Below are 12,781 nucleotides of genomic sequence, written 5' to 3' on the forward strand. Positions count from 1 at the left end.
AATCGAATCACGACTGCCAGCCTGAGTCTGCGACTTCAACGTCAAAATGCTCATGACGACTTAAATTCTCAAGTTTGATTGCTTATCTAGGCATTAAACTATCTAGGCCAGTGACGTCATCAGTCCAGATGGTGACGGTTTCCTGTATCGGGAGGTCAACCCAACTCCCTGGATCGAGATCGACGGCACCATTCACGCTTAAGACTAAACGGGTCCAAACACGACCGACACCAGTCACAACACGGCCGCACACGAACTGCGTGTTATCACTCGTTTTAGCTGCGCACACGACACGCACCGGACCACGGAGTGCGGTTGCGATACGGTGCGAGCCAGGTCAGGTCAGGTCAGGTCAGGTCAGGTCAGGTCAGGTCAGGTCGGGTCAGGTTGGGTGGCAAGCAATCGCCTCGGGAGCGCACACAACACTGACCGCGCGCTGACGACGCCGCCGCCTGCCGCCCGCAGACGTCACCTACCTGGCTGGCCTTGCCGCCACTGGACAGCGCGTTGGTGAGCTTCTCCTGAAGCGAGTTACCGGTCAGTGTGCCGCCGGCGCCGGCCGCGTACGAGCCGTTGTTGTAGGCAGCGCTGTAGGCGGCGGCGCCCGCGCCAGCATAGCTGCTGCTCGGGTACGAGCCGGCCGAGCTCGTCTGACTGAAGGAGGAGGTGGGCGCCGCCGACGAGAAGGCCGGCGCGCTGGCCGTGCTGAAGGCGGCCGGCTGGCTGTAGCCGGCCGGCGCCGCCGCCGCGCCGCCGTACGAGGCCGCCAGCTGCGAGAACGAGGCGCCGCTGACGCTGGGCGCCGCCGGGAAGCCGGCCGGCCCCGGCGACAGCTTCTGCGACGAGTAGAGGCCGGGCGCCGGCGGAGCGAAGCCCGTGGACGGCGCCGCGTCGTCGCCGGTCGCCGCGCCGGCCGAGTACGAGGCGGCTGCCGAGTCCCGCGCGCTCTGTCGGCGGACACGGCGGGCCGGGGGCTAGAGAGCGAGCGGCGGAGGGCGCGGCGAGGCCCGGCCGACTAGCACACCACGGCACGCCGACGCGGACGACGGGCGACACACGCACACGGGCCGGTTAGAGGGCGGGGCGTTACGGGGCGCGGGCTGGCGGCCGCACGGCACCCACCTTGACCGGCTGGCCGGCGGACGGCAGCGAGCCCAGCTGCTGCTCCGGGCCGGACGACGCCACGCCCGAGGAGAAGGCGTCCGCGTCGCCGTCCGGCGTCTGAAACGGCTTGCTGTCGGAGGTGCCGAAGTCGAGGCCGCCGAACTTGACGCCCAGCGACGAGACGGGATCGCCGGGCATCTCCACGGCCGACTCCGGAATCTGAAGGCCGACAAACCGCGCGTCAGCACGCCGAGCGTGGCTACCCTCCCCTACGCCGCTGGAGCCAAGACACGTATTCCTCAATGCCATCAAACGGGAATGAACGGCATCAGCAGATAAACCAAGCTGCCATGCCCCGTTTCTGCCCGATGACAACACATAAACCCAGCGGCCCTCCACGCTGCAGCCCGTCGGCGCTGCGTCACTGACCTTGGACGGCGGCTGCATCCGCGGCTTTTGTACTTTGCTCCTCTGCGGCAACGACTGCGACATGCTGGTGGCCGTGGACACCGGCTCCGACGGCGCCAGCGACGACTTGAGTTGGCTCGCGAAACTGTCAGACGTGTACCCCGACGAGTAGCTCAGACCTGCGCAGAACGCACGGAGACGCTGCGAATCAGACCTGATGAGGCGGAGACCAGATGACCAGACCAGACCAGACGAGTCACAGCTGATGGGGTGGAGACGCTGCATCACGCGACCCATCGTGAGAAGGCATCGACAGCGAGACAACGCTTGATCACAGACCCAGCCCAGGGCCCGAGTAATTTGTGTGACAAAAACAAGATTTTGTTGCGGTACTTGGTCTGCCAAGCCGTATAGTGCCCTAGTCGTCAAAGGAAAGCAGACCGATAATCCCAGGCACGAAACCAAAACCAGGGAGGGGGAGGGGGAGGGGGAGGGGGAGGGGGAGGGGGGAGGCCACTCGACGCAGCCTGTCGGACGCCTCAGCGGTCCGGCGGCGACAAATGGGGCTCACCTGGTGGGTTGGTGTAGCCGGACGGGTACGAGGCAGCCGGCGCGGCCTGCTGCGCCGCCGGCCGCGCCGTCGCGCTACTATAGCTGTACACCCCGGGCGCGTTCGACGCCACCGCGCTGGCCGCCGGCGCCGACGAGCCGATGGCCACCGGCCGCACAGCGTCCCCCATCTGCCGGCGTCGCCGCGAACTGCGAGTACGTCGGCGCGTCGCCGCCGGCCTCGCCGGCGGCGGGCGCCTTGCCGAGCAGTGCCCTTAGGTCGAGGCTGGGGCCGAGTGTGGAGGCGGGCGGCGGCGCAGGCGTGCTAGACACCGGCGTGTCGCCGGCCGCGGGCGCCGCCGGCTGCACGGGCGCGCTGGGCGTGAACACCTTGGTGTCGGTGAGCGAGCCGCCCCACTCCTCGTTGTCCCAGTCGTCGGCGGCCGGGAAGCCCTGGTCCCAGCCGCCGCCGGGCTGCGTCCGGCTGCGGCCGCGGCCGCCCCGCTCGTCGCCCGGGTTCGTCCAGGTGTCGATGGCGGCGAAGTCGTCGCCGCGGCGCGTCTGGAAGCTGCGCGAGCCCAGCGCACCGCGCCGGCCGCCACGGCCGCCGCGTGCGCCGCCGCCGCGGCCCGCCCAGCGTGGCCGCCCCTCGCCGTCGCCGCCGTCCGCCGCGTTCTTCTCGTTCTCCCGGCTCTCTCGCGCCTTCCCTGCGGGCGGTGGAGGGGCAGCGCGGTTAGTGGCATACTGCTTTCGAAAAACGCCTGCTGCCGCCATGTCCGTATTGAGTGAGCATCTCGAACTCACGGTCAAACAAGCGGAAGTACGTCAGCTATTTAAAGCTAGGTATGACAGAAGTTCATCATACGTCATGCACACATTAGCCCAACTTTGGCCCTCCCCGGTTGATTAAGTCACATTACGAAGTTCGCCATGCGTCATGTATACATTACACAAACTTTGGTCCCGCCGCTTGATCGCGCCGCATTACGAAGGTAACGAACCAGCTCGTCCACCGAGCCATGACTGCTCGCGAGCCCGCCGCGGCCTCCGGCGGCCCTGGCCGGCACTCACAGCTCCTGTCCTGAGCGGCGCCCCGCCGCAGTCGCGGGGGCTGACCGCCCCGGCTGCGGGACCGGTCCCGATCCCTGTCCCGGTCCCGCTCCTCCTCCTTGGGGCCTGCGCTCTCCTCTGGCACCTTCTGGTCGGCCGGCGCCGGCTTTGGCAGCTTCTTTTTCTTCGTCTTTTCCACCCACTCGCCCTGGACAGGCGAGAGCAAAAACGGATTTTAGGCTGGACGCCGGCGCCGTGGTTACTTCGGAGGCGTGACACTCGCGGAGGGAAACTGTCTGTCCCTGTCTTTTACCCTTACCCTGTCTGTCTGCCTGTGTCTGTGTCTGTGTCTGTCCCTGTCTTACCCCGACGACCCTGTCTTTCTCTAAAACACACACACACACACACACACACACACACACACACGCACGCACGCACGCACGCACGCACGCACGCACGCACGCACGCACGCACGCACGCACGCACGCACGCACGCACGCACGCACGCACGCACGCACGCACGCACGCACGCACACGCACGCAAAGAGCCATTCCACAGGAATCCCAAAGCGGGGCAACAACGTTTGAAAGTTTGAAATCATACCTGTATGACTTAAGAACAGCTGCTAGCTGCTAGATCCATTTTGATGGTACACATCGGAAACAAGGCTGCGAAATGGGCGTTCAGGAGTGTTTTAAGCCGTTTTGTCCACCGTGACACAATCTGATAGCCGACGATGATGCGTGCAGGACATGAAATACATGCCAGATGTCGAATTATTCAACGCTAGTTCTTTTAAAACCAACTATCGCCGACAAAAAAAAGAACGCCGTACCTGATCGTCACCTTCCAGGAGCATGTTGATAGCTCTCGTAGGGTCGTAATCACAGTCGAACAAGGCGATTTCTGCCTCATCTTTTGTTTTGCCTGTGAGCTGTATCACTTGGCTGATTTTGTCTTCGAACATTTTATCTTCTCTCTGTAATATTCAGCACAATACGTCAACCATAAACATATCACAGGACAGATCAGGTCAGTTGGATGCAATAAGTCGGCGACATGAGTTCGTTCATTCGTTCGTCGGCAGGTGTTGATCACCAAATTGTATGTATTGGTACCGCGACTGTCGATGCGGCATGTGACAAGAGGCGACAGCAGATGGCACAAGAGGCGACAGCACATGGGCCAAGAAGCCACAGCAGATGGGACGAGAGGCGGCAGCAGATGGGACGAGAGGCCACAGCAGATGGGACGAGAGGCGGCAGCAGATGGGACAAGAGGCCACAGCAGATGGGACGAGAGGCGGCAGCAGATGGGACGAGAGGCGACAGCAGGTGGGACAGGAGGCAACAGCAGGTGAGACAAGAGGCGACAGCAGATGGGACAAGAAGTCACAGCAGGTGAGACAAGAGGCGACAGCAGATGGGACAAGAAGCGACAGCAGATGAAACAAGAGGCGACAGCAGATGGGACAAGAAGCCACAGCAGATGGGACGAGAGGTGACAGCAGGTGGGACAGGGGGCGACAGCGCATGGGACAAGGGTGACAACGGGTGGGTCGAGAGGCGACAGCAGATGAGACAAAAGGCGACAGCAGATGTGACAAGAAGCGACGGCGGATGGGACAAGAGTCGACGGCAGAGACAGCAGAGCTGGCCACAGTGACCGGGTGTCAGACAGACGATGTAAAAATGAAGCTTATGACGTCAAGACTTTCTGAAACCGACACTAACAGATATCATAAATGATATCATACGAAAGCCTAACCCTCCTTAGAACTGAACAGGCCGAGCTACACTGACGTAGCATTCGCGCACTTATTGACAAATAGCGGAGCGTGAAAATGACTGACTGCAAGCCTAGCTTCGCCTGACAATTCCAATCGAGGACATCGATGGATTTGCAAAGATTTGCGGTTTAGCTGTATCACCAAACTAGTGCGATAGATGTGAATGTTTTAATGGGACGATTGACACATCAAACAGGGCTTTACGACTGAATGTTTTTCATGATCACGTTTATATCGGTTTACGTCACACTGCGCCGTAATCTAGATGGATTTTGGAAATAGTGACGGCGGCAGCGTGCGGGCATGTGCTAGGCGCACACATATGTAGGACAGATTTCAATAAATCGCTATGTTGAAACTGGCCAATTTGCCTACATTGTGCATTAGTTTCACATCTTGGGCCTTGGGTTCTATAACCATGGTGTATTCCCCACACGTGTAACCGAAGATGAGAACACCGGCGATAAATCACACCCGACATGGTGGATGGCAAAGCGCTGGCGGTACACAGCTGCCGGTTCATTTACATCGCGGCCTCGCTTGGAGACCAAGCGATGCCAGCCGAGGTCATGCGGTGACGTCAGCCCAAACACGGTGATGAACTCATACGGCCGATTGCACGGCTCGGCCGCAAGTTGGATCGGCACTGCCGCTCACAGCCCGCGGGATTTGACGCTCTCCGTGCCCTCTATTCGACGCTGACACAAAGGAGAATGCCTACATCTTTAGCCTGCTCAGAGGGACTGCGTGCGCAACGAACTGACCGTGTTGCGGTACTCTTCATGTTGAAAAAGCATGGCACGTTGCGCAACAGGCAACATGCGGTCTTGACTGGCGTGAGGTGACCTCGGTCACTACGTAAACGATCATTCCACGTCAGTGACGCCTTACGCAGCATGAAACGAGCGAGGCGATACAGATATGGTGAAGTCATCAATTGCACTTACGTCCATGAAGCCCAAAGCACGGCTGCTGGAGCCCTACATATTTCGCTTGCCATGACAATGAGGTCTGACGAATGCGTTGGAGAATTCACCTCTCATGAGAGACCAAAAAGCGGAAACCCACTGATGTGGCACGCAAACATTATTGCGAAGGACATAGATGAATTTGCACAGATTTAAGGCTTTAATAAATGCGACCAAGAGTAGCAGCATATGTCAACATCTTGGGTAGATATGGGTCACAATAAACAAGACCAAATGTCTGAACCAGTGTGGCACAACTCTCGGTTTGGGCCAACGTGTCTTGCCTTCGAGATCGGTTTCGGAAAATGTGACATTGGCAGCTTTCCCAACAAGTCGTGAGTGGTCAGTGAGCTGCGCCCGTGCGTTAGCCTACAACATGCCGGTGGTCTCAGGTCTCCACATGCTCTGGCCGCTGAGATCTGATATCACTCCTTAAAAGGCTCCAACACGGACGGATCCAAGGTGTGCCTGGGACAGATGCGTCATCTACGTGGCCGCCGGCACACATGGCGCGTGCGACTGTCCGCTCTCCACTCCGTCGAACCATGTTCGGCCCGTGCCGCTGAGACGCCAGGCCGTTGAGATCTAGACCCGTTCGTCTCGTGTCCCTGAGCACTTTTGCAACAATAAGCAATGTCGAAACGTTGAAGGAAAACCCTCTTGAGCAGCCAGTGTATATGCCAGTATCTGTCTGCCATCCTGCATGCGAAGATAGTGTTGCGTCTATGCATGCGTCCAGCCTGCATGCAACAATTCGTACTTGACAACTTTTAAGAGTTGCCGCTCACGCGGCTGAAAACTACATCGTCCTGCGATCACCGAGTGCAAATGCACCAGCCAATAGGATGTGCGACGACCAGCCCAGCAACACTGGGCGCTTAGTTGAAACCTTTTCCATAGCTGAAGCAAAGCTCACCCAGTCCGCGACCTCGCTGGTGATCAATGTGTCCTGTGTCACCTGAACGACCTCAAGATCACGAACGCCCCCCTGGTACCCAAAGTCACAAACGCCCCTCATACCCGCTAGTCCCGCAGGCTGCAGTGGCCATGACCGGTGCCTTCGTCCGCGACAGCGTGGTATCAAAATATACGCTCATGTTTCGACGGAATCTGCGTCAAATCCGGAGCTCACGAGCTTTCAGCAGGAGAATCTGGTCAATTTCATGCTTTCTGGCGTTGATTGATAGCAGAGGTATGACGCAATAGGTAGAGGCTTGCATGGCTTTGCGAACTGATGCGGTATGTCAAATTTTCCTTCCGTGTTTTACACTGTTTTGCCGCCATATCTCGACTGGTTCCGTGTTTCCTAGTCATACTAAATAATTCAGAATGGTGTCAGGCCGGGTCGCCAACAAAGACCAAGGCCTAATTACTGCAGGACAAACTTGGACATACCAAACACGAGCGACCTGTAGTCCCCATTTGCGATCAATTGGCAATGATAAGCGGAGTCGTTGATTACTACCCACCCTGATATGGTCAAGCGACGCAGCGCGGCTCAGAAGATACACGATACAAATACAAATACAAGGTGAGTAACACCAACTGGCCATAACCATCTAAAATGACATTCACTACCGATGGTTAAGCTGCAGGGCTTTTAACACGCACGCCATGCGGCGCAAGGAAAAGCCTGGTAACCTAGGATCTGTTTCGCCTGACCCATGCCATCACCAGCTATGCGGCAGCCGCCCACGTAGCACTTTCTTGGTACGAACGTCCAGGCTTACCGGACCGCTCGCCACCTTAATGTCGCTGACGCAACGAACAGATCTCAAGTTGCCATAGCAGGGGCAGGCTTTTAATCCGCCTCGCACCCCCGACGGTGGGGGTGGCAGACAGCCGTCAGCGCCCAACTCGGGGCAGAGCGGCACGCGGGGTCGGCCGGCGCGTGGCCTCACCGGTTTGGCGTTGGTGTGTGGCTTGAGCTTGTCGTGCGGCGCGGCCGGGTCGGCGGCCGGCCTGGCCTCCCTGCCCGGGCCGCGCTCCGCCTTGGAGCGGCCCGCGCTCCTGGTCGAGCTGCGACCACCGGAACTCATCGCGTTCGCCGCCTGGGACGCCCGTATGCTCTGTCACGCCACTGTCCGCTATGTACAGTATGTACATATATCTGCCAGAGCACAGGACCCGTGTCAGCATTACCGGGCATACACACATGTCTGGTTGGAAGCTTGTGAATTTAGAGACAGGTTGCGACCACTGCACATTTCCGAAATCCGGGGTGTGAGTGAGACGACACTGCGGGTTCCTTTGAATTCCTGAGCCAATTACACGGCCTTCAATGTATGGTGCATTGTTATGTACATACACATTTGTGGCACATGTATAGGATTCTGACTTCCCAATGTTGACCACAAGTGAGCAGAACCATCAACACCAAATGCGTACACTTAAAAGGTAAGTGGGGGATGGGGATGGGGGGAGGATCTGCATGCGCTTTACAAGTATATGTGACGAAGTCGTCACACACTCTCTTCACAGAGCACCAGGAACTGTAGCAGTGATAACATTTGTCACGGCGCACCCGAGATTTGAAACCCGGCCCCCACGCGCGAGCCAACCACTCGGCAATCACGGCCAAAAGAGACCGAGCTTTTTAGATGTAACTCATCAACACTCATCAGCAGCATTGCAACAGATGTTGTGGTGCAATGTGAGTTAACATTGCAGGTCAGTATCCTGCACCCAATGCTGAAAGAAGGTAAAAAGTATGCCAATGGGCACAAATACGGAGGCACGTCTGTGTGGTCTGAAATTTTCACATTCAGACTCATTGTACGTGCAAACGCGTGAAAAACCAGCAACGCATAAAATATCTGAACAGATACTGCATTCCAACCACAAGCTAAACAATTTAACAGCAAACTTCATATTTCATCGGCTATGAGGGAGACCACCGACATGTCGTGTTCTATTTGGGGGTGATACAATTTTGGGCTTGGGCGGACCAGGATGGCAGTCAGGCCGGCTCGGACGGCACACACTCTAGACGCTGGTACTTTGCAGCCGCTTACTGAGACATCATGCCCGTGTCAGCAACGAGCGGTGTAACTCCCGACAAGTCAGGCAGAATACTTTTTACAACGGTTACGCACAAACGCTTTCATAAGGCACAATTTCCCTGCAGCACTGTTATGTGATGATAACTAAATCCTCCTTTCATGCAAACAAGCCAAACGTAGCCCTGAGACCTGCCGTAAGCTAAGCTCCATGGTAACCCTACTGAACACGGGCCACGGCCGCCCGCAGAACCCGCCGGCGCGGCGTAACAGCGACGCAAGGAGACCTGATACCGCTCTGACACAGATCGGAGCGGTCTGATCGCGCTGGCACGGCGCAACAGCGACGCAAGGCGACCTGACACCGCTCTGACGGAGATCAGAGCGGTCTGATCGCGCTCGCACGGCGCAACAGCGACGCGAGGCGACCTGACACCGCTCTGACAGAGATCACAGAGGTCCGATCGCGTTGACAAGAGTGCGGGGCGATGACGCGTACAGCCGACCACACACGTGCGAGCATAAACCAGGGTCCGACTATCACCAGGTCTCAGCGACTACGGCCATTGAGCCATGAACACATCAGTAGCTCATCACAGTGCTGTCCCACTAGTGGATGCGCCGACCACCGGCCGAGGCGCGAGCCATGTCACCTGCTCGGTGACATGCGAGCCATGCCACCAAGCCGGTCTCGCGTACACAGGTCACCGCATACACCGAGGGAGAATGGGACAGTGGTGGATCCCAGAACTCATCAAAGGGGTGGAAACGCAGCATTGTGCCCCTCCCCACAAATCCTCGGATTTTGGCACATTGTGTTTACAACAAATTTTAACACTTCAAATTTGCTTTGATGAACAAAAAACATTTTCCTGTACATAGCCTTACAAAACTAAGCATGGCATGTGTGTGCACACAATGAGCATGTTTATTTTCTCCAGATCAATGTGGGTCCTGTCATTTAGAGGCCAACTACTTCAGAAAGGATATGGTAAAAAAATTGAAGTTTGCTTCTGAATATCATAATTTCAGTCCTGACACTTCATCCCAGGCTGGTCACAGTAAACCAGTCTCTGGCACTGAGTCAGTAAGTCTATGCTTTGATCAGATGATGGCTAATGACTGAACCCGAGCTTGTGTCTTGACAGCGATAAATAACTAGAGTATGACAACATTCAAACTTTGTTAAGAATGTGCAGTGCATGCAGCAGCATGATAATGCATTATAAATGTCACAGTCAACAGTGCAGGATTCTCCAAGCAAACACAAACCCAAAATCAATGTGGTGGGCCCCTGAATAATCTGGAATGCCACAGGAGAAAGGGTTCTGGCCAGAGTGCAGGGTCATCTGGACAAATGTGAAGAACCGAAGACCACAGTGGAAGGCCCCTGAGTGATCAAGAGCACCTTGGCAGATAACTGTAGATGGGTTCCCAACAATGGTGTAGGGTCCTGAGGGTGAATATGAAGAGCACAACACCAATGTGGTGGGCTCTTGCACAATCAAAAATGCCCAGGCAGGCTAACAGGCAATAGTGCTTCATCATTTGCCAATGAATGCAAGTAAAACGGGCTCTACACCAATGTGGAGAGCCCCTAAGCAATGAATGTCTCTGAATTATGGGCCCTGAGTAAGTGGAAAGAACCTGACACCTTCACTGAATTGACACTTTGAAGGTTCCTTCATTAACTGAGAATACCCAGGCAAGGGGCTCCAAGCAAGTGCAGCAAAATCAAGGGCAACATGGAAGACCTCTGACAGATCAGATTGCACCAGTAAGTGGACATATCATGCTCTTGGCAACAGCATAGGGCCCTGTATAGTGTAATGAACCCTGAAACTCTCATTACAGCCTCCAAAACTGTACCCACTAAAATTGCATTCATATCAAGTGAAATTGCCAAGTCTTTTAGACCTACATACAGACAATTTCCAAGCAATGCAATTTGGGAACCTGCAAGTAGCATGTTAGTGAAACTCTCCCTGTTATAACTTTGTCCAATAAGAACTTTCATGCGGCCCATCATAAAAGTTCCCAGCAGGCTGTCATCCTGGTTTGGACATATAGGAAGTGACCTGTGCTGTGACCTGTGACCTATTGTTTTGCCTGTCCTGTGCCACCTCAATGCTTATTGTTTTGCAATGGGCTTTGCACAGTTTCTTCACATACATTAGCAGGAGGTACAAAAATTAAACCTACATTATAAGGTATGACAAATTAACATTTTAAATTAGATCAAATACAAGCTACCTAGGGACAAATGGACATAATAATCCTGGATTTGGACCCCAGCCTACATACCCTGGACCTAAATCATCATGGACATAGATCTATGGATAAAAGGAGGGTGGAGATGGAGGTAATGGTTGAGTCACCCCTGAAATCCAAAGATATCCCTTCCTTAGCCAACTTTGTGCAAAGCCCCCAATTTCGCTGGGTGTACTAAAGCCAAATTACACAGCAGAACAGCAAATCAGGAAAAACAACTAATTACATGACTGGCATGGCAGAGCAGCACAAAATTCTTAGAAGCAAAGCAGGGTCCAAGTAAGCTCATGCCCTGATGTTTTCAGCACAACATCCAAAGTGCACTGAAGTTTCTGCATGCCATCCACCTTGTTGAAGTTTCACAGCAGTCTTTTGGTCAAAAGTGCAGGCAGCAGAATGCAGCAACATCTGACTTAGAAAACTTTGAGCCATAATGATATATACCCACATTAATGATATACCAAAGGTTATCCAATGGTCACCCCAACATCCCAGAAATTGGTCAAAGCTTCCTGTGAACAGTGCAGCACTAAATAATTGCAATCTCTGCAGCACTCTTTATTCTAACCAATACCATTCAATTCTAAATCTGCATGATTCTGGTTGCATCTTGCTAGTTATACTATGTCCACACTTCAGTCTGAGTACTTGGGAAACTGCTTTATGCCTTCCCAGACTAATTATGGCGAGATGAAATTGCCCACTGCAAGCCATCAATCACCAGATACCAACAAACCTTACATTTCAAAGCGCGTACAACATTGAAAGTCCACCAACTGCGACGCACAACCACGCATGCCCACATGCCTTAAAACAAAGAACTTACTGCGCCAATATCGTCTCGGACCTAACGCCACCCATTTCAATGCGCACACACGGCAAATCGGCAGAATAACACTTACCCAAACTAGCCTAGACTTAAGCAGAATTATAAGACCTAAGTGAAATATCTGGTTGAACCTCGATGTATTCCCGCGTATTCAGTTCAGTTGCATAACACTGACATTGCGCTCCGGTGTGCCTTCGGCTTTGTCCCTCTATGAAACAGTCATAACACAAATTCCATATCAAGTGAAAGCATGGGTTCCACACAATCGTGCAAATAGACCTTAACAACACGTCACTTCGACCGGCGTCAACACCGACAACCACATGAACCCTCCACCTACCAGCAGCCCCTATTACACGAAACCGATGCGTGCGTTGACCAATGTCTCATGGTCACGTGACCCGTGCGCATGCGCGCCTTATGTACGGTTCTATCATCAAACGTTTCACGTCAGGCCCAGCGCGTGTCCAACAGCGCGAACAAACTTTAAATGGACCGTTAAAACACATGAAAAGGTGACCTATGATTATGAAATATGGCTTAGGCGTAGACCAGGTGGTAAAGAAATACTTACAAGGATGTTGAAAGTTGAGCATTATGAACAACCCCCACTTTCAGCCGTAGCCTATCTGCAGGCGACGGGTGATAGGCGGGGTATGGCCTGGCTGATAATTCGTAAGGCTCTGCTCCCCTTCATTCTGCTCAGCATTCCTCCTCGTTGTTAAAGTTGTTTCATCATCCAGCCTACGTCCCGGCCAGCCACGTATTGCCTTTGCTTACGTGATGTACGCTTAGTTTTGCCACTCTCAACTC

The 12,781-nt window shown here is 54.8% G+C and overlaps 1 protein-coding gene across 1 annotated transcript; it reads right to left on the bottom strand.

Annotated features, from left to right (window-relative positions):
* Positions 1 to 1,086: 1,086 nt before the first annotated feature.
* LOC119100625 (protein lingerer) lies at positions 1,087 to 12,349 on the bottom strand. Its single transcript, XM_037223702.1, has 8 exons — positions 12,309 to 12,349; positions 7,771 to 7,979; positions 3,948 to 4,091; positions 3,133 to 3,319; positions 2,241 to 2,768; positions 1,534 to 1,691; positions 1,173 to 1,323; positions 1,087 to 1,100 (listed from the first exon to the last, which is right to left on the bottom strand). The coding sequence occupies exons 2-8, from the start codon at positions 7,906 to 7,908 to the stop codon at positions 1,087 to 1,089; spliced, it is 1,320 nt and encodes a 439-aa protein (XP_037079597.1). The 5' UTR covers positions 7,909 to 7,979; positions 12,309 to 12,349.
* Positions 12,350 to 12,781: the final 432 nt, after the last annotated feature.

Source organism: Pollicipes pollicipes, unplaced genomic scaffold, assembly GCF_011947565.3.
Source record: "Pollicipes pollicipes isolate AB1234 unplaced genomic scaffold, Ppol_2.1 Scaffold_4881;HRSCAF=5763_pilon_pilon_pilon, whole genome shotgun sequence".
Classification (NCBI taxonomy): domain Eukaryota; kingdom Metazoa; phylum Arthropoda; class Thecostraca; order Pollicipedomorpha; family Pollicipedidae; genus Pollicipes; species Pollicipes pollicipes.

Bases quoted from the DNA above. Each gene is read 5' to 3' on its own strand.
- LOC119100625 (XM_037223702.1), bottom strand. From the start codon at position 7,908: ATGAGTTCCGGTGGTCGCAGCTCGACCAGGAGCGCGGGCCGCTCCAAG. The intron at 4,092-7,770 runs GTGAGGCCACGC...TGAATATTACAG, and splicing joins CACACACCAACGCCAAACCG to AGAGAAGATAAAATGTTCGA. The intron at 3,320-3,947 runs GTACGGCGTTCT...TCGCCTGTCCAG, and splicing joins TCCTGGAAGGTGACGATCAG to GGCGAGTGGGTGGAAAAGAC.